The sequence below is a fragment of the Sebastes fasciatus genome, chromosome 7, assembly GCF_043250625.1.
Source record: "Sebastes fasciatus isolate fSebFas1 chromosome 7, fSebFas1.pri, whole genome shotgun sequence".
NCBI lineage: Eukaryota > Metazoa > Chordata > Actinopteri > Perciformes > Sebastidae > Sebastes > Sebastes fasciatus.
Window position 1 is genome coordinate 15,509,536 of NC_133801.1, and position 22,141 is coordinate 15,531,676.

Sequence of the window (22,141 nt, forward strand, 5' to 3'; positions counted from 1 at the left end):
TTTTTCGCTTCCTCCTTGTTTTTATTTCAGGAGCGGGATGCCTACCTGCCTCTGGCAGAGAGTGCCAGCAAGATGTATTTTGTCATCACAGACCTGTCGAAGATCAACAACATGTACCGCTTCAGCCTCGCCTCTTTTCTGCGCCTCTTCCAAAGGGCTCTTCAGGCCAAGAAGGTGACTGGGAGACACACAACTCTTATAGTACTTCCATTTTCATCCAACACAGCAGTGTGTTAACATGTTTATTTTGCAAAATTGTTCCAAATAATATGCCCTTGAACCGAAACCAACATCAATACAACACCTTCATGAAACTAGACTGAGATATTAATCATTCAACAGATAAACAAAAATACTGATACGCACATTCAAAAGTAGGAAATGGTCTAGAATAGCAATGCTTTTCCTAAAATCTGCTTCAAGTGTAAGCTGTGCTTCTGTTAGTATATTTGATGAAATACAATGTCACAGCTTATGAGTTTGTTGACCTCACTCATGGAGCCATGTCTGCTATCAATGCTTTGTTAGTAGTCCAAAAGAAAAGTGTCAGGAATATTATCTATAAGACAAATTGTAGGGAGAAAAAGTAAATCTGCATGTTGAAAAAAAGGAAAGTAATGACCGGAATATCTAGAAGAGTCCCAATGATGCAGTAAGACTTTGTTTTAGTGTGATGCCAGGTTTCATGTGGCAATGTGCCATTGTATGTGCATGGATAACATGACATAAGTGCAGCTTAAAGGAATAGTTTGATATGTTGGGAAAGACACTTTCTGGGAGAGAGTTAGATGAGAAAATTGATACCACTCTCACATCTATCCATTAAATATAAGCCTACAGTTGGTTAGCTTAGCATAGAATAGCATAAAGACTGGAAAAAAGGAGGAGACAGCGAGCCTGGCTCTGTCCAACAGTAAAAAAAAAATAGCCTAACAGCACCTCTAAATCTCTCTAATCAATATGTTATATCTTTGTTTTTCTTTATTTATATATCGTTGGTTTAATCTGTGCAAAAAGAAGTGTAAAAAAACGCCAATTCGCCATTTTACAGGGGGTTATGTGTCGGACTATTTCTTGCACAGTAAGATTCCCCAAAATATAGACATAACCTCATATACTATTATTCATCTGCAATGTTCTTTATGTCATTTATAGAAGTAGTGCTCTTTGTACAATTGGATCAAAATGAATGCAGTACAGTGTATTAACGTGGGCACATTGCAATAGAAATACTGCGTACCTTTGTTGTTCAATAATATTTAATTCAGCACAGTTTGTTTTCTGATAAACTGAGCTTAACTCCGTTTACTTTATTTCGATGGATGATTTCATTTCGGCTTAGGTCGGCTTGATTTATTTCAGCTCATTTTTGTTTTCACCGAGGTTATCTCAGTCTGACCTGTGCAGCTGGAGAGCATCATGGACTGTCTATCACACTGCTGCTCTCCATCTGAGCCCTAAACACCGTCTGATAACCAGAGAGCGCGCACACACACACACACGCACACGCACACGCACACGCACACGCACACACACACACACACACACACACACACACACACACACACACACACACACACACACGTAACAGTGGTGACCAGCTGCTGCCTGGTGACATTCTTGGATGACAGCACTGGCTCTAACAACCCACACAGGATTTGAGGAATTAGTGCGCAATCTCTCGACCCAGTGTGTGTGTGTGTGTGTGTGTGTGTGTGTGTGTGTGTGTGTGTGTGTGTGTGTGTGTGTGTGTGTGTGTGTGTGTGTGTGTGTGTGTGTGTGTGTGTGTGTGTGTGTGTGTGTTTGTGTTTGTGTTTGTGTGTTTGTGTGTGTGTAGGTAGGCTTGTGGACACATTCAGTGAGTGTGGTCAAAATACTCTCTCTCCTGTCGTATCTTTTGGTTGTTTGTTGTATTGAATGAACGAGTTTGATTTTGCCATGAGCTGCAGATGGTTCCCGAGATCTGGAAGAGAATTTTAAGCTCACACACACATTAGCAGACACACACAACATATATGCTCAGGTGTTGTGTACACAAAGTGCTAACTTGCACTTAATAAACACAAGTTTTTACATGAAATACATGCTTGCAGAAAACCCCAAACAGAGATCCAGGCATGAGAAACAGAGGGATATACAAGCTAGGGGACAGAAAGAGAGAAATCTATCTGGAACACCATTTCTCTGGCATTTTCTCTATCTGTCTGATTCTAATGCTCTAATTCTTCTGTTTCACTATACCTATTAGATTTTCTTCTTCTTCTAGTCTCACCTGTTTGAATATAAGGGATGCTTCTATTCCCTGACAGTTTTACTGCTGTCCCACCCTAACCTTAAAGAGACTTAAAGAGGATCCTAACTTCTACCTCTGGTGCTTTCAAGCCAGATCTCTCTGTGGCAATTTGTATGTCAGAGAAAAAAAGAATGAAAGCGTGTGAAAGAGAAAGGATACATGGTAAGTGTGTGTCTTTGTGTCTGTGGCTTTTTTAACGATCCTGAGACAGTCAGGTTCCCCTGAAAGAGACGGAAGTGGCGGAAAGAGAGAACACTTTTGAATAAAAATGTCAATGAGATCTTTTTTTATTTCATTGCTGCTCACACAAGTAGCTCCTATTCAGCTAGAATCAATAGCAGATAACACACAGACATATGTACTGTTGTATTAATGAAATCTGAAAAAAAACTATCATATCCTTCATACCTCAAATCAGCAGTTTAACTGCCCCTTCTCTCTTTATCCTTTTCCCGCTCTCATTGTGTGCATGCGTGTGTGTGTCTGTGTGTGCATTTTAGGAAGCAGAGAATACTGAAGCCAGGATTGCTGCTTTGGAGGCCAGCTTGAAGAATATGGTGTATGAGTACGTCTGCCGGTTACTTTTCAAGGTAATACACACAGAAATAGAACAAATGTGGTTTTGAGCATCTCTAAAAATTCCTGTCATCACTGCGGTAGTTTGTATAGGTAATAAGTGGATAGTGACAACAAAGTGAGGCATTTCGCCTGATGTGAACCATCAGATGGGTTTGCACCGACAAACAGGACCAGTCTGTTTTGAAGTAGACCCTCAAGAGTTTTGTTTCTGCCTTGTTGTTCCTTGTTAAATTGATTCAGATGATGGGATGTTAATCTGAAAACAACAATCGTCCATAAACACATCACACATCATGAGCCAAAGAAGTGTCTCCACTTTTTCTACTCAAAGCTTCAGAGAAATTACTTTGCTACCTAATGTTGCTATGGATAAATAGGTTGTTGTGTTCAGTTGACACGACTGAAACTAACTGGTAGCAAACAAAGTACACTTAATACTACTTAAAACACAACAGGTACCTCCAACGAATATTAAGATTTATCCAAAAACAGTATTATAATTCATGTTGATTTCTTCACCTGCATACTACTGCTTTACTTCCCTAATCCTTTCTCCCGCACTGCTATCACAATTTTATTTATGTCTGGCCTCTCAGCCAATCAAAATGCAAGGTTTAATCTGGTTTACTAGTAACAAGGTTGTTTATTCCCCTGCAGATGCACTGTTATCTTATTTTGTGATTGAAGTAGTAGTATAGAAGTATTCTTATTGGTTGCTGAGATTGTTGCACACTCAGATAAACACATACATTTACACACAATCAACCCTCTGCAACCAACACAGTAATGAAGTGTCAAATATTGACCAACAGAGCAGACATTGTATCGATCAGGCAGTAAATGGTAAATGTAATTTTGTGTGTGGGTGTGTGTGTGTTGCTTGAATGGTAATGGCAGTTTCAAAGTCAGGGTGGCTGTTACCTGCTGATCACGTCTACAGGCTATCAACGCAACACTTGCACACAAACACACACAAACATGTAGACAGCAGCAGTCCAGTCATTAGCGGAGAGGAAACATTGGACTACATTATCAGTGCTCCTGTCAGCACCCCTATCTCTGCTGCAGAAGACATAACTTTGAGGGGGAGAGGTGGGGGAAGGGGTCCAGTGGAAAGATAAAGGTGAATAATGAGCGGGAGAGGACAAAAAATGAGGAAAACATAATGGGAGGAAAAGAGAAAAGGAGAATTTGAGAGGAGGCGATATTAGAAAACATCATGATGTACTGTCTATGGGGGGGAAAAAACATATTTTTGGAATATGTGCATTTTTATGGCCGTAGTAGTCACTCAGACTATTCTATATGTGTTCAATTCCACCACAAACACAACTGATTCAGCTTAATAAGGTATTGATTGAGCATGGCTAGACACATCAAAGTTTGATTAAGAATCAGGGTACCACATATAGATTGTTGAATCTCTCATGAGCAAAGATCGTTTTTATTTTTGTAATGTTTTTATGGGTGTAAACTCGTTCAGCTTATGTTATTTGACTTATAATTAGATGTTTTATATTTTGAACAGCTTTCATTTTATCCAATAAGTGTCCTGAACAAGAATATTTTCAGTGTTTAACAACACTGCCTGGATATGCCCGTATAATATTAATTGAAGCTTAATAGCATTCTCCTAATATCTCCTAATTCTCCCTAATAGGGTAGTATATTTAAATGTAAAATATGTGATTAATTAGGGGTGTGTTTATTGAACAGACACATTGACAGATATCTGGTACAGATACTGGCAAGTCAAGTCAGTTTTATCTATATAGCCCAATATCATAAATCCCAAATTTGCCTCAAGGGGTTTTACCAGCTGTGTTTATGAGAAGTGTTATCCCATCATTTTTGTCTGGTTTGGTCTCACTGATTGTACATGATATTTGACACTTAATGTAACCTAATTGAATGAAAATTACAATATTGACAGAATCAGACAATGTGCCTACCAATGAAATGACCTGGAGGTATAAATGTAGTGCTTCAAATACAACGATATATAAGTTTTATGCATAGCATAGATCAGACATGTTAGGTCTTCATGCTTGCTGGTGTGTGGGGTAGCAGTGATAAGCATTCAGGAGGTTAAGCAAACCTAGTTTATTAAAACTAAAGGTTAACACCTGAATTCACACCAGAGCAGTGGCGAAGTGCGGCCTGTGGTGAGCTGCCATGGTATGTCTATGAAAAGCTGCGGCGTCCACTCCTGAGCTCAGCAAGCTGCGGCCGTTTAATTCTCGGCGAAGTGCAGCCAAACAAAAGTTGGGAAAGGTTTAACTTTTAGTGGCCAGAGAGGACCCGCAGCCAATCAGTAAACAGATCCTGTGACTCCTGTGACATGTTGACCTATTTTACAAAGAATTTCCTCCCACCTGAAACACCTCTCCCGGCCGCGGAAAAATTTAATTATTGCGGCTGTAGGAAGGGAGAGACAGTCGCGTCTCTACCTCGTCTTAGAGATCCGGGGAAGAGATGCGAGGACAGAGGAGCCGAAGCTGTAAAATGAGAAATCATTGGTTCCATAGCGTCAGTCTTAAGTCAATCTGTGTGGCCTTTATATATCACTTGATAAAAGACTTCCGCCTAGGTTACACCTGTGTTTCCTCACTCTAAGCTCCTCCACAAGCCTCCTTATCCCTTGGGGTGCATTTAAGGGATTGGAAAATCCTCCATGATGGGGGAGAGGGAACGATTTCCAGGTCTTGGGAGGAGAGAGCATAAGTTAGCATAATAAAAAGCACCCAAAGTCAGCACTGGGGCCAGCATTTTATAGCTCAAGTGCCCAGATGAGCCTAATCAGCTGAAGGCCCTCCCATGTCCGCCAACTGCCTGCCTACAACACAGTGGAGCGGCATCACAACTGTCTACTGAGGTTCCTGTCCTGTCAGAGTGTCAGTATGACAGCAGTTCACATAAACACTCACAGACCTTTATCCTTATTGCACTCTGTTTGCTTAGTTTCTCTCTGACACTTATATGCACACACAGATCCACACAAAAACAAAACTGTACATTGTGACACTAACTGTTTGAGCAGTCATATCATATTGCTAAGCTCTCTCGGTTCAACTGCGTCCACCGTCACTTCAGTTGACGGAGTTGAACTTGGCAGCTTGGTGTAAATCACCCAGACATCGGATCAAGAGACAAACCATGGAGAGGGTCAGAAAGAGGGCATGGTAGTGAAGAGCTCTAGTCCAAATGTAGCCTGAAGGTTAACATCACGGCTGCTCAAGCTGGTTCTACAGCTGTTGGTGAAGTACACAATGTAATGTTAGGTGACAGGCAGAGATGTGCTGAGAAGGTTTTTGAAGATGTGGAATATGCAGAGTGCTTAGGGTACTTATTTTTTAAACTCATGCAAGTGTGCAGATGCCTGCCACAGAATAGAATGAAACCATTAGAAACTACTTTTGTTTTGTTTGTTTTGTCTCTTACACTTTCAGTTATAGTCTTAAACATTTATCACAACTAAACATAGACTGTAAGATCAAAACACATCGAGGTGAGCCCTACAACTGCTAGGAGGGGAAAAACAACACTAGGAATACACTACACATGATGTGTTGGGAGACTGAAATCAAGCATATTCCTTGGGGGGGGGTGAGTGTTTATGTGACACGCTGCAGTACCTGACCCGTGTCCCATGCTCACATCTTGTGCAAACAGCTTGACACAGGAATAATGTGGGTCATGTGGCTTGGTGTACAGGGGTCCCACATGGCTTGGTCCTATGTTTGGAAACATACAGTAGGTTGTTGAACACATGAGGCACAAGATTGGATTGCATCGGCACATTTCACAATTGCTCAAGTACTTTAGTTTTGTTGCTAGTTCATTCCTAGTGCATAGTTTAAGATGCACTTTAAGCCGGATGAAAATGACAAATGGGAGTCCACATACTCTCACTTGATCATTAGATGCTGGTGCCCTTTGCATGCTGACTCTGTGGTTAACAGAGTTTAATCTCATCCAATAATGCTTTAATTCAGTAACTATTCAGTTTGCACATCTGAATGATTATAGCCACTGTGTTTGCGGAACAGGTTTTCTCAGATAGACTACCATCTCCCTTATGTACCTAATTTTTTCTGCAACAACGCACACATCTGGTAGCAGTGATAGCAGCTACTGTGAATAGCCAAACTGATTAGATTAACACCGTCATTTGACTTATAGCCACTTTACAAATCACAACATTGAGAGGTATTACTGAATTGCATGCTATTTATAATTTGATAGTCCTAGCCAGCCAGTTGTTAAGTGCATAAAATGAGATTTACATAAATATTCATAACCAGCACAGAAGTAGTGTGGGTGTATTTCAATGCGAATGTTATTAGGTGCACTGTCTGTTATTAAGTTTAGTTAATACGTATTGTGGTATTGTTATTTGGAGCAAAAAATGTCAGAGAAATAACGCATTAATATGATGCTTTTGGAAGACATACACACCACAGAAGTTCATTGAATAGGTCAGGCATGTAAGGGAAAGTATAAGGTTATATAGTCTAAAAGTCTTACAGACAAGCAAACATGCTTGTGGCAGGATATCGAAGAACCAGGTTAGCTGTGCTGCAGTATCATGGTTAATGTAGATGGCATTAGATGAGGATTTAAACTTGTGTATGTTTGTTTTTCTGCATTTTTTCCTCACTGCTTTCTTTTTCTGCTATATTTACAGTAACCATTGGAGATTCTTGGTCGCTGTATTTCTGTTTCTCTCTGTGGGTGGGAGTGGGATAAGTATCTTGATTAGTTGCTGTTTCTCTTATCTCTCTCAAACTCCACCAGTGGATGAGACAGACAGAGAGACAGACACAGAGGGAGTACAACAGCCAGTGAACTTGAAGTCCCTGGGGTTTTTTGTCAGTGTGTAGCAACCCTTTACAAGCCATTTAGTTAGGCAGACAGAAGTGCATATCATGCAAAAGGAATATGAGTGTGTTTGCCTTTAGTCTGGAAGGGATGCTAACATTTTGTGCTTTACCATGACTTTGTTTGATTGTAGTTGGTTTTTGAGCAGGGCAAAATAGCATTTTCTCATATGTGACATATTACATCTATGTAACAATCTCTCTCTCCTCTCTTCTCTCTATCTCAGGCTGACCAGTTGATGTTTGCTATGCACTTTGTGAAAGGCATGTACCCTGAACTCTTTCAGGAGAGTGTGAGTATATTTGTAGATTTATTATCTGCATGCATAGGATTTCATAATTACTGATTTCAGTGTCAATTTAAATAGTTTCAGCTGAGGACCTGCCAAATGTTAACACCACTCTTTGCTATAGGAATGGGATGTCTTCACTGGATCCATTGTAGGAGAAATGTTTAAGAAAGAGGTAAGAGTGCAGCTTATTAGTATTTTTTTGAGAAAACACAGTACCATTTCTGTTAGGGCTGTCAAATTTAGGCAATAATAACACGTTAACGCAAATATCGTTTTACAGGACCTGTGAGGGTTTCTCGACAATATTTGTCATTGTTTTGTGTTGTTAATTGATTTCCAGTAATTAATATATACAGTACATACATTTGCATAAAGCAATCATATTTGCCCACTCCCATGTTGACAACAGTATTAAATACTTGACAAATATCCCTTTAAGGTACATTTTGAACAAATCAAAAATATGATTAAATTACGATTAATCACATTTAACTATGGACAATCATACGATTAATTGGGATTAAATATTTTAATCGATTGACAGCCCTAATTTCTGTTTTTGACTTATACCTCTCCTTTCTCGGCAGGAGTTCCCTTCTTGGATTGATCAGGAGAGGCAAGGAGCAGTGGCCATTTTTAAAGTAAACACAAGGATCTACACAATGACGTACACAAACATACACACTCAACTCAAAATATGTACATTATCAGCTGCATATACAATGTTTGACAAAAACTCAACAATTACAAAATGAATTAATAATATAAACAATTATTTTGACATTTGGATATTTTCTCCAACCAGTAGACATAAAAAATAATAGCTTGAGCGAGTTAAATAGATTGCCAGTAAAGCAGTCCTCACTGAGCTTAAGATAGGATCTTTATCTAACTTTATTTCTTGACCTGCCTTTCACCCTTTTACCTTTTTGCCATCCCTCTTTCACAGACTACATTCCCAGCCCTCTACCAGTCGCTGTGTTTGAGTGACTCAGACCTTTGGCTGTCCTTCTCGCAGAGCTCGCAGTGTGAACAGGAAATACCGTCTTCCATTGCCAAGAAGATTACTCCCTTCCAGCAGGTCAGCTTTCAATCAAAAAACAGTCATTTAATCAGCCAAATGGAACAAGTTATCTTAGTTTACAGAGGATATCACAAGTATACACACACTTAAAAATGTATGTATTTGTTTAATCTCATTTTATTTGATTGTTTGTCTGTCAGTCAGCAGATTTCATTAACTATTGTAAAGTTAGTCCATGGGGAAGAACTGGTTAGGCTTTAGTGCAGATTGCGCCACCATTCATAAAGCACATTTCATGTTGCCTTGTTCTTTATAACTGTGAGGCATGGCAACAAATTTCTTTCTTCCCCTTGATTTGTTGTGTCGAGATGAAACTTTCAATATAGGGCACACTCATTTCTGCTTAAACAGAGTGTCTTCTTTTATTGTTTTTGATTAACACTACTCCTAAAAACAGATTCAATTTTGATCTTTTATATGCTGCATCAATCTTCTTAGTATTTTTCTCCAAATTCCTCTACGTTTGGCCACATAACTCTTCAAAACATTGTGCATCTGCAACACATTTAATGGCATTTTACCAATTGATGGTGCTACCGCAGCATAATGAGTTTAAATGATCATAGCTCATGACGGTGACTCAGAATTTTGCAGAATTCATCCTCATGTACAAAAACACAATATTACCAAACAATATTTCTCAAAAAATATAAATAATTATTTACAAAATAATACATTTAGAGGATAGGGCAGCCTTGGCAGAGGTTTGTGATCTCTAAATTATTTCTGGCTTTTACTGTGATGGCTGTAATGACAGCCCATTAAATCTATTGTTATTTTTTTCACTATTAAGGAGAAGACGTTGTGATAGGAACAGAAATAAAACAGTTTCTTTGTGCACTTGAGCACACCCCTTCACATGTGGTTTGAGATTGAATAAAGATTCAGCTATAATCTCATTTCAAAGCATGAACAAGACAGAAGCCACTTATCACTAAAAGTCAGGTATGCACACTTGACTGTCACACCAATTGACTCACTCGTTTACGTTGTGTATTGTGTTCTCAAATATATATGTAAAAAAAGAACATCTCAAAGCCTCAGTGAATGCGATACTTATGTATCCAAATTACGATATATTTTTTTTATTTTGTCTAAAAGGTTTTAAAGGATATCTGGGTTTTTTTATTTTCTCTTTGCTCTCCCCAGCTGTTACTGGTTCAGGCAGTCAGACCAGACCGACTGCAGAGTGCCATGGCAGCATTTGCCACCCAGGCCTTGGGTAAGTGTTTCATATTATGGCTCTTCATTTTTTTATTATTTCAGTCAATGTTTCCTAAGTGGGCTGAAGTTAAGCTCAAGACCGTTTTACTTACACGGACCGGAATACACATAAAAAGCATTTATTATTCACAATTTCCCACGGAACAATAACAAAAAATAAATCACATTCACAACATAATCATGCTGCCCACTAGGCACCTAGCCGCTCTGGAAAAACTTCTCATCTTTATTAATATTTTGCAAGGTTTCTCTTCTTTCCTTATTTCCTCTCACTTGGTCACACCAAGACCCTAAATATCACATGAATGAATATACATGTTTCACTTCTTATGCACACCTTTAAAGTGTGTAAACTGAAGCTCTGCTCTGTACAAAGCAAAAGAAGTTTGATGAGCTGTTGAAAAATGTGAACAGCATGACTTGTGTTTGTTCTGATAAAGATTCAGTAAATATTTGCCCTTCTGAATTTGAGTGTTATAACTCTGAATAATGAGCTGTAAACATCGCGAATGACTAGATCCTTCTTTAACGCTTTTGATACACTACTTCCGCACTTCACCTTCTGCCTTCACACTCCACTCTAGCAAAATATTCTCAAACGGTTTTATTCTAGATCTCCGAGACATACTTGTCCATTTCTTGTCAATGGTGAGATATTTCTCTTTGTGTCGTTCATCGCTGTGAGAATGCCACTGTCGTTAAGGAAATACCACATAAACAAACGCATACACACACTTCTCTGTCTGTTCTCTTTTCTCAATGTCTCACAAAAATGTCTCACACATACACACATAAACACACACATGCACACACAGTTATGATGATGCTAAAGAGTGGTTAGTTTATTGTGCTTAATGAGCCCATTCATTCAGTCCAGATAATCCTAATGGTGTGTTGGCTTCTGACTGCACTATCTGGGTCGCTGCTAATTGATGTCAGGTGAAACTAATAGGCAGGTGTTAATGTATGACTATAAAAGTCATTTTCAGTTGTGTGTGCTGTGTGACAAGCCATGCTAATTGACTTCTGATGGTTTTAAGTTTATAGGTTCTGCTTTTGTTAGCTATGTAGGATTGTTTTATGCATGCACATTCATCTGTCCATTAATATGTCTTTGTGTGTGTGTGTGTGTTTTGGCAGTTTTTGAGCTGCTCACGGTCCAGTTAATCACTAATGCCAAAAGTAATTTTCCAGACAATTTACCTTGCAAGTTAAAAAAAGAAAAAACAGAGTCCTTAGAAGTTGCTTCTCTAATTAGATTTGGAAATTAACAAAATAAAAACATGTGGAACACATTTACAACACACAACCCCAGCTGTCTGATTATGAAGCATTTCTTGCATAGTAAGTTCTGGGTTGTCCAAATGTTAGGCCTATGTCTGCCTCTCTGATCATCTTATTGGAGATATTAAGTGGTCTTCTTAATTTACTCTTATAAAGGTTAATATCAACCTTTTTAACTGCTTACTTACATAACACAACATCTATCATATAACTAAAGGTTTCCGTTTTAGTCAATTCAGCTTTATATTTTGAATACATGAACACATTTTATTTCCTTTACTCTCTGGTGCTGCACCTGCCTTTGTCAGCACTACAGTATACAAAATTCACACATGCATTTTAAAAAGCCTTACTGGGTGTGTTAACCTTGGGGAAATCTCTGTGCGTTAGATGTCAGCATCTTTGTCATATGAATATTCATTAATGAATAAACAACAACTCAAGGCCAAACATTCCTTATTTTAATGAGGAAAAACCCACCCCAAAATATAATTTACATTTTGCTGTTGCAATAGTTTTTGACAGTAAAGTAAACCTGTATGCGTTTATGATGTCATCAGATAACAGTGGCCCAGTGACATTGAGTCATTTTCTAAGCTCCATTTATGTTTGAGTTTAAAACCATCCATCCATTATCTGTAACTGCTTATCCTGTTCAGGATCGCGGGGGGGAATTCTTTTCTCACACACTATGAACATTTTTTAACGTTTATATGATCATTCGTATAGCTGGATGTATGTTTGATGTTTGAGAAGCCGGAGAACCTGGAGAAAACCCACGCTAACACGGGGAGAACAAGCAAACTCCACACAGAAAGCCCCCAAGCCGGATTCGAACCCGGATTCGACAGTGCTAACCACCGCACCCTCGTGCAGCCCAAGTCTGCAACCAAATTAGTGTTATTCGAATATTCAGTTTTCAGCACCATTGGTGCTGTTATAGTGAGTACAGTATTGATAATTTTATATGGAACAGCTTCAGGATGTGTCTGTAGTTGACTTTTATGATATTATTTACTCTGCTGATCTACATGCTGAGAGCACAAATCAATTTTACATTCACAAGCCACAGCTGAGCTCTTTAATATTACAGAAATAATGTAAGGGAATGCTAATTGAGTAAGAAACTTACTTAGAAAACAGGAACATTACAGATACTGTAATCATTCTTACATATGAAAAAGACTGAAAGTCTACAATCATGCTAGCAGCTCTGGTAAAAAAAAAAAAAAGTTTCCTGTTGACCATCTTAGTTTAGCATGTTTGCCTGCTAACATTTGTTAATTAGCACTAAACAACAAAATAGGCTAATGACAATGTTGTTACTGTAGTTTTGCAGGTATTTGGTCACAAACAACAAATCAAAATTTTGACCTGATGATGGTGGACTGACCAACCAACAGACTGACATTGCCATCTATTGAGCCATGCCACTTCCCTGGCTAAACAGAAATACAACAAATGTAATGTATTTTGGTGCTGAGGCTAATTTGCAGACCCTAATCCTGATTAGGCTTTTACATTCAAGGTAAATCAAGCAATTGTTTCTGTCAGTGTGTGCTTTAGCATTTATCTGTCCCATTGTGAGACATTTTAATAACACACCTACCCCGTGTGAGGCTCGAGCTCACAACCTTTAGATCATGAGACTGACGCGCTGCCTACTGCGCCAACGAGGCTATGAAAACTCTTGCAATTGTGTAAAAGAAAATCAAAAAATAACAATTCACTCTGTACACTCAATAACAACAATGTATCTGCACACCAAAACACTCACTCAAAGGCTGGGATCAACCCTATATGCTTTGTGTCATGACCCAGCGCTAAAGCCACGACAAAAGACAGGGAGCACAGATTGAAGTACACACAAGACTAAGAATATAACTACAACAAAAGAAATGATAATACAGTGCATGTGGTAGTCAGTTTAGTCAGTGATGAATGTGTGCGCATGGATGAGTGTGAGGTATGGTGTCAGAGACTTACGCTGGATAGAGTAAAACAAACCAACATTAGTGGGAGAGATGCTGGATTGAGAGCAGCTCTAGGGCACAACCAATAATGAAACACTACTAAATGAGTGGGGGTGTAGTGGTAATGATTCCAAAAACAAATTTAGCCGGCGAAGGAGCAGTGGCTCTCCTCAGAGGTCTTTCCGGCTGTCTGAGCTCCTTTCCCTATCTTATTTATCTCATTTATCTCAAGCTCATTTTGGCCACTTGTACCCTCGATCTCATTCCTCGGTCAATACCCGAAGCTCATGACCATAGGTGAGGGTTGGAACGTAGATCGACTGGTAAAGCTTTTCCTTCCCGCTCAGCTCCCTCTTCACCTCAATGGTCCAGTCGATGCCCTGCTGACGAGGCACCGATCAGCCTGTCTATATCAGGCTCTATTTTATCCTCACTCATGAAAAAGACCCTGAGATACTTGAACTTCTTCATTTGGGGCAGCAATTCACGCCCAACCCAGAGGGAGCAATCTATTGTTTTCCGGCAGAGAACCATGGCTTCAGACATGGATGTGAGGTGTTGACACCCCGACTGCTTCACACTCAACTGCAAACCGCCCCAGTGGGAGCTGAAGGTCAAGGTCTGAAGAAGCCAATAGGACCACATCATCTGCAAAGAGCAGACACACGTTTCTGAGGTCCCCAAACCACACCCTCTCCTCCCCCCAGCTGCGCCTTGAGATCTTATCCATAAAAATCACAAACAGAATCGGGGACAAGGGACAACCCTGGCAGAGCGTTTGACTTCTTTCCAAATATACATTCATGGCTGTCATTCTAGTTTTGTAAAGGCCAGTTTGCTCATAACAGAGGCAATAAAACACCTCCCCCCATTTGAGGCTCGAACTCACAACCTTGAGATTGATGAGACTGACTGCCTACTACGCCGAGGCTGAAAAATTGTGCAAAGTGAGTCAGAGGAGTTTTCACAGTTGAAACTTCAGAGTAACTTGATTTTTTGACAACAATTGACAAACGCTCTTTACACAACATCCACTTATTTGCCTGTTCTGCAGCTGTCGGCCACCTGCTTTAATTTCCACCATCAGATGTACGTTTTTTGTTCTCATGCAAACCGACTGGCACTTTACATTTAACAATTTATTCATGTGTCTTCCCATTTGATTTTAAAACAACTGCCCCGTGTGAGGCTCGAACTCACGACCTTCAGATTATGAGACTGACGCGCTGCCTACCAAATAGCCAGCCCGATATTAACTGTAGACCTACATAATCCCCTATATAAACAGACAGGCTAACACACTAGTGTTGTCAGCTGCCTAAAATAAAGCATAGTGTCATATCAGCTGACGTTAGCTGGTTATGAATGGAGAATCGTTCGCGACTTCAACTAGTGTAAGATAGCCAGGTTACGTGGATATGACATTAGCTTGCTAGCGTGCTGGCTCGCCACCAATGTAAACCACATATTTTCAATAAATGGTTGACGATGAACTTATCCAAACTATAGCGAAAGACGTCGGGTCGAAAAGAAATTCTGGTGAAGGACTTGACTTTCCGTTGAAGGGACCTGACGTTGATTTCTAGGGGCGTGGCTTCCGGCGTCAATCTTGGTAGCGATAGCAAGTGTGATTGGTCAAATCTTGGTAGACGCAACGGACGGTGATTGGCTGTCGCCATTCTTGGTAGCAGGGCGGCCTCCGATTGGTCAAATCTTGGTCGAATCTTGGTAGCGATACGCAAGATGATTGGCTCTCAAATGATGGATGAGCTCGACCGACAGGCGACAGGGAGCGCCAACGAGGCTATGGAAGCTCTTACAATTGTGAAAAAAAAATCAAAGAATAACAATTCACTCTGTATACTCAATAACAACAATGTATCTGCACACAAACAATATTCACACAAAGGCTCTGATCAACCCTAGATGCTTTGTGTCATGACCCAGCTAAAGCCATGATAAAAGACTGGTAGAGGTTCACACAAGACTAAGAATTTAACTAAAACAAAAGAAATGATAATACAGATCATGCTGTAATCAGTTTAGTCAGTGGTGAATGTTCGTGCATGGATGAGTGTGAGGTATGGATGACGGTGTATGGAGACTCACGCTGGACAGAGTAAAACAAAATACAAGTTCAGCCATAGACGGACTCATTTTCCATTCTTACATCACATAATTGGTAAATTACTTTTGACACAATGCAGTTTTTTTGTCCACTATTCAATATTGTGAGGTGATACAGAAAACTGCCCCATGTGAGACCCCTGTAAGATTATTTTGACATCAGTGGTATGTCTTTCATTCTTATGTAAATCTACAAACACTCTACACAAATACTGCTTAATGAATTATGCTTTTTCAAGTTCAGTCCATTCTTACACTACATAATTGGTACTTTGCTTTGGACAGCATGTATCCTCCGGATACCTTGGATAGCTCTACCAAATTTCATGACCATCTATCAAATTGTCAAGACAATTTTCTAAAGACAAATAATGTCAACCTCATACTGGTTGTTAGAGTCGGGGATCTCCAAAGCTAATAACATTCATCCCCTGGGACCCATGAAAGTTTCTACCAAATTCCAAGGTAATCCGACTGGCTCGACTAACATTGCTGTGGTTAAAAACTGCTTGTGATTTTCAAATAGAAATTTTGCCTTAAACAGACCAATAATCTGTCATGACACTACTGGTACTTTTTCTTTTGACAGTTTGTTGTCGTGTGAATAATTTTCTTAAAACCCCTGCCTCCTGTGATGCTCAAACATCTGGCCTTCAGATTATGTGAGTGACTACTGGGCCAATGAGGCTGTTAGGTGAAGATTTCTAAGACGATCAAAATAATTTAACAGTTGCCCACTACAATGTGACATCAATGTTGACACTGCATAGTACAGTCCTCTTCAGCGTGTTTTGTACATTGCTACCCCACGTGAGGCTTGAACTCACAACCTTCAGATTATGCGACTGGTGCGCTGCCTACTCCACCAATGAGACCTGGAAAATGAGTAGAGATGTCGCAGTCGCAAGCTATAGCTTGTTCTTCTTAAAACAAAAGCGTTTTGAAATTGATTGGCTGTAATGTTAGTGTAGTGTTTTTCTCAACTCTTAAATTGTTTCACAAATGTTGTTAATAGGACATTCAAAAGAGTCCCATCTAAAAAGAAGTGGTTACAAAAAAAGGATGGAAGGGAGAAGATATAGACGGAGAGGGAGAGAGCACTTTTGTGAGCCAGAATACTCTGACTGCATTGCTTACTACTGATAGCAAAAGCTCTATTGACTGAAACTCAGTGTCAGCTGTTGTGCAGCTGCTCTTGAGTGCTAATAATAATACTGGCTAATTGAGGGGCACACTCCAGCCTTTGTGTGTGCCCATCTGTATATCGGTGTTTGTGGGTGTCCATCACTCTCCATCCTTGAAGGTGTGTATTATATTTGCACCACATTGAGTAGTGATTTTCTCCATTCATTCTTTCCTCCATGTAATTAATTTTCCTAAAACTCCTGCCCCGTTTGAGGCTCAAACTCATGGCCTTCAGATTATGAGACTGACGTGCTGCCTACTGCACCTCTGAGGCTGTGAGAGCTTCTGTCAAATATGGGAAAAGTGAAACAATAGCCACTCAGGATGACACTCCAGCCTTTGTGTGTGTGACAATTTTTTTGTCTAGGTGTCTTTTTCTTTGTTATATATAGCACTCCTGCGTTTGTGGGTGTCAAAGAGCCTGTCTCTCTTAGCTCTCCTATTCTTTAAAGGTATGTTTCCATTTGAGTTAATTCACCCGAAAGCATAAGTATCACTTTTTTGTCTCTCTTGTTTGTCTGGGCAGTTCTAATAAAACACACAATTACACTATCCTGATAATATATAATATATGACAATATCCTCACACTCCTTGACCGCCAAGTGAACTCATTGACGAAGGTGTAGTGTGTGTACAAGTGCATGATGTGAGTGAGAGAGAAACAGTCAGATAAAAAAGAACAGGAGAGAAGAAGATTTTGTGTGTATGTGTATGTGTTTTTGGCTGTAAATCAGTATGCTAATGAGGCATGCTCTGTAATCCTCTTACTGCTAATCTCACTCAATCCCCGCAGTCCAGGCCTGGGCACTGCTCACGCCCACAGACATGCCTGGGTGAACACAACCACACACACACACACACACACACACACACACACACACACACTTGTGCTTGCTCACTGGCTTGCTCTCTCTACTTTTCAAAAATACAAACCCTCTTCCACATGCATAAAAAAAAGCACCTCTTTCTGTCTTTTAGTTATTTTTCTTACCAATCATCCAGCCGAGAAGACACCTTTTCTTGTTTTAACAATCAGTCTGCATTTAAATGCAAATGTGTCCTGTCAATTTCTGTAATGTCAAGTGTTCTGTGTGACCCCGTGTCAGCTCATTAATTCTTAGCCATTCAGTGTTTCCTCCACTAATCAGTGCTCAACCATAGGGAGACTGTAGCACTGTCTTTCTGTGGGCTCCTCTTTGCCCTGATTGTGTGTCATAAAAGCCAAGGTGAACTTTGCTATTCACAGCTAGAGGATGCTGGTCTGCAGCACGAATACTGATTACCTGCCCATGTCAAAGGTAGTTGTGTATGTATTTGTGCACGCGCACGCTCTGTAAATGTTCCCCTTTTGTTGCAGTCAGACATCACAAGCCATGTGGTCAGATCACTGTTTTTCTTAGTGTTGCTATGGTGATGCAGCAAAAGGTCACTCTGAGATGTTCTCTACCAAGACCTTGTGCGCGTGCATGTATGCGTACCTCTAGTGCAGCAGATTTCACTTGGCAGCAGACACCAAAAGAATGTTCAGGCTGTCGTCTCAACCGGAAAAGTGTGTGTGTGTGTGTGTGTGTGTGTGTGTGTGTGTGTGTGTGTGTGTGTGTGTGTGTGTGTGTGTGTGTGCGCGTGTGTGTGTGTGGAAGAGATGTCTGCTGATACATGTGTATATAACGTCACAGTGGAATTTCCAACACAGCCACTCACACTATATGATCCCGTATCGCTGCGTGTGTGTCACTATTAACCCATATCTGATATACAGTATCATTCATAATATTACAGCAGGATTACAGCCTAATGCTCAGTGAGGAAACACACACATGCAGACACACACACACACACGCACTTGGGCACATACACAAAGAGGCTGGCTTCTCGACACCAGGGGGCTGACAAGGTATTCTTCTGCTATGTGTGGTGAATACTGCTGCATACCTGGCACTCGGTATGCACAGCACATCACGCTCCTAATCTCTCTCACTCTGTCTCTTCCTCTTGTACGCTCTCTCTCTTTCTCCATCAACGCCTCCCTTCTGCTCTCCCTCTACTTTTTTCCTTTACCCCGACCTCCCTTCCCCATCACCCCTCTTTAGGCACTGTCTACCCCTCCCTGTTCATGCCCTCCCTCTGTCTCCCTGTCATCGTTTTCCCGCTTCATTTGTCTACCCCGCCAGCATCTCCTTCTCTGCCATCTACCCTCACTAAATGCCCCATTCTGCTACTTACTAGCATTTACCACCACTTCTTGTTTCCTGCTGATTTCGCCTCCTGGTGTACCCACAGTGGAATATATCCAGACACTTTGACTTTGAGTAGCATATCAACTTTAAATGCAATGTTAAAATACTCTCCACAGATCTGTCTTTCACACCCTTCATTCTCTTCCCATCTCCCTCTCCTCTTCTCCGCAGGTATGAAAGAGCTCTCCCCCCCTCCTCTGAACCTGCGCCGTCTCTACACTGAGACGTTGGAGTGGGAGCCGGTGTTGATCATCATCTCTCCAGGGGCAGACCCGTCCCAGGAGCTTGCCGAACTAGCAGCAGAAACCGTGGGCAGGGACAACTATCATGGGGTAGAGACTAAATGGGAGAAGTCATAGCAGATTAGAAAGTGCAATGGAATAGTTTCAACAGAATACCAGATCCACAGAGTAGACTATTGAAACACAGTTTTGACGTATATCTCTTGGTAATGTTTTGCCAGTGGAGTTCATCAATTGTAATAAATTTCAAGACAGCCAGACGTCTGAGAATACTGCCCTTGCACTTGACACTCCTGCACATTCAATAAGTGGTTATTACAGCTGTTCAAGAACAATGCTGGTGTTGTCTTCAAAATAACTATTGAAAACACATACAAGAGCCACGTCATTGCATAGCGTGACATGTTCCTTCATTACAGTTTGAATTGTATTTCCAAGGGATTTTTGGCTCATCCTTCAGTTTTAAATGACTGTGACAAGACCCAAAAATTATCACTTAAGTGGAAATGTCATTTCAAACATATGCTTTTTTTAAAATCATTTTTAAGTATGCGAGCCTTCCCACAATCAGCTCACAGTTGTAGGGCTCACATTTATTTGACCATATACTGTAGCTAATATGTTTGTTATCCAAGAATATTCAAGCAGTTAACAGAAAATTCATATTTTACCATTTCCAGTATAAATACAACCAGCTATATATACAAGTAAACTCATATACGGGGCACTAAAGATAAACACGCTGCGTTCCACTCGTGTGAGTGCTGTATATAACATTACTCTAAGTTAAATCAGTTACATATGAATATAAATCAGATTAGTCATGTGTTACTAGTCTCTATGTGGGAACTCTATTGATAAAAATCACATCGGGGATCCCACTTTGCAAGTATTTCATTGTGTCTCCCACTGAGTTGAGAGATGAATTGAAATATTGAATCAGATTATCTGCCTCTTAACTTCTGAAAAATTACAATGAAGAATCAAATTTTCCATCCCACTGCTTCTGTTTCTGACCCCCTTCTACCTCACCCACTCTCTCTGTCTGTCTAGATCTCCATGGGTCAGGGACAGGCTGATGTGGCCTTAGCTGCACTCAGAGAATGTTCCCGAAATGGAGACTGGCTTTGCCTTAAAAACCTTCACCTTGTCACTACATGGCTACCGCTCCTGGAAAAAGTAGGTACTCTGTGTGTGTAAGGTCTTTGTGTGTGGCAAGTCCTTAGGGCTAGGTTAACATTTATCGTGTATGCGTGTGTGTGATTTTTCTCTGCAGTTTGTGCTTTTTGGTTGGTACTGGTTGTGTATAATATACTGCTATCTCTGATTATTGGATAATAGCACTTGCCAAGGACCCTTATTGATCTATTTAGGGAGCGAGTGATCAAATCTACTCTGTAACCCTACAGGGATTCTGTATGTTTGGATTGTAGAATTGCATCAAACATTGTAACATTTCGGGGGATCTATTAGCAGAAATGGATTATAATATTCATAACTATGTTTTCTGAAGTGTACAATCACCTGAAACCAAGGACTGTTGTGTTTTCGTTAGCTTAGAATGAGCCCTTCATATCGACATAAGGAGCGGATCCGCTTCACAGAGTCTGCCGTGTTGCACCTCCATGTTTCTACAGTAGCACAGAACGGTCAAACCAAACACTGGCTCTAGAGAGATCCTTACGTGTTTTTACGTTACCTGAACGCCACCGTAGTTCTCCCACATGCTTGTGAAACTGCAGTAGATGAGCCGCAGACTGTAAATCTGTGGTACCGCCAGCCACTGTCTGAATTCCGTTGCTCCTAAAGTAGTGTTATTATATTAAAGGATGGCCTCTGATCAAGGCAAATGTAGTTCCCACAGTTTTGAACTCGGCGACTCACATTACCACAGTCTTGGAAAGGGAGGAGTGAGCAGAGGGGTACTCAGTTGGTTGCATACTGCAACCACACCACTAGATGCTGCCAAATCCTACACACTGCATAAACATTTACTGTAGAACCATATTATACTACAGCCACATTTGTACAAAGCCAGGTATGCATAAGGGGCCGAGGGTGGGGAAAGTACAGATCACAAAAAATAACGGAAAATGTTTACCATGTAGTTCAAATACATGATGTAATGATCCAGCAAGGGATCCAAAACTAATATGATAAATCCATCATAAGACTTCTAAAGTAAGTCCAAGAAAAGGATCCAATAAACAGTCCATTGGGAAAAGTCCTTTGTAATAAGTCCTGAAAATAAATCAAAGAAACGTGTCCAGTGAAATGAGTCCAGTAAAACAAGCACCTCACATCATCTCAAGGCCACAGTACCAGGTCGGTAGAGTTGAGGTTTGGGCTCAGGTTAGGTCAGTGGAAAAGGGGAGCCTGGAGGACGTTGTGTACTTAGAATGTGTATGTAATTCCTTGTTTCACCCTGCTTGTCGGTGTTTATCTATAATACTACAACACACACACACACACTGCCCAAATTTCCATATCTAAAATTACCTTCTGTCCTTTGCCTGCACGTACACAATCTGCTTTCTACCTGTCGGCTCATATTAGTCTCTGTGTGGCCGTGTTGTTACCATGTGTGTTTGTTTATTTGTCTGTCTCTGGGCACACATGTGCATATGTGTGTTTGTATCATGTTTGCTTTGCAGTGCATATCTGTGTGTGTCATCCATAGTGCTCATGCTGCTCATGTTTTTATCTTGTGTGTCACATTACGTGGGTAAATATGTGTCT

General features: G+C 40.4%; 1 protein-coding gene across 5 annotated transcripts in view; it reads left to right on the forward strand.

The window, feature by feature from the left end:
• The window catches only part of dync2h1 (dynein cytoplasmic 2 heavy chain 1), a 117,905-nt gene that overhangs the window by 63,625 nt on the left and 32,139 nt on the right, over positions 1-22,141 (forward strand). For all 5 annotated transcript variants that reach the window (XM_074641846.1, XM_074641848.1, XM_074641847.1 and 2 more), the window contains 9 exons: positions 31-174; positions 2,794-2,883; positions 7,980-8,045; positions 8,167-8,217; positions 8,633-8,686; positions 8,995-9,126; positions 10,279-10,351; positions 19,332-19,492; positions 20,456-20,581. In XM_074641846.1, coding sequence (XP_074497947.1) covers positions 31-174; positions 2,794-2,883; positions 7,980-8,045; positions 8,167-8,217; positions 8,633-8,686; positions 8,995-9,126; positions 10,279-10,351; positions 19,332-19,492; positions 20,456-20,581 — 897 coding nt within the window. The remainder of the gene's footprint in view (positions 1-30; positions 175-2,793; positions 2,884-7,979; positions 8,046-8,166; positions 8,218-8,632; positions 8,687-8,994; positions 9,127-10,278; positions 10,352-19,331; positions 19,493-20,455; positions 20,582-22,141) is intronic.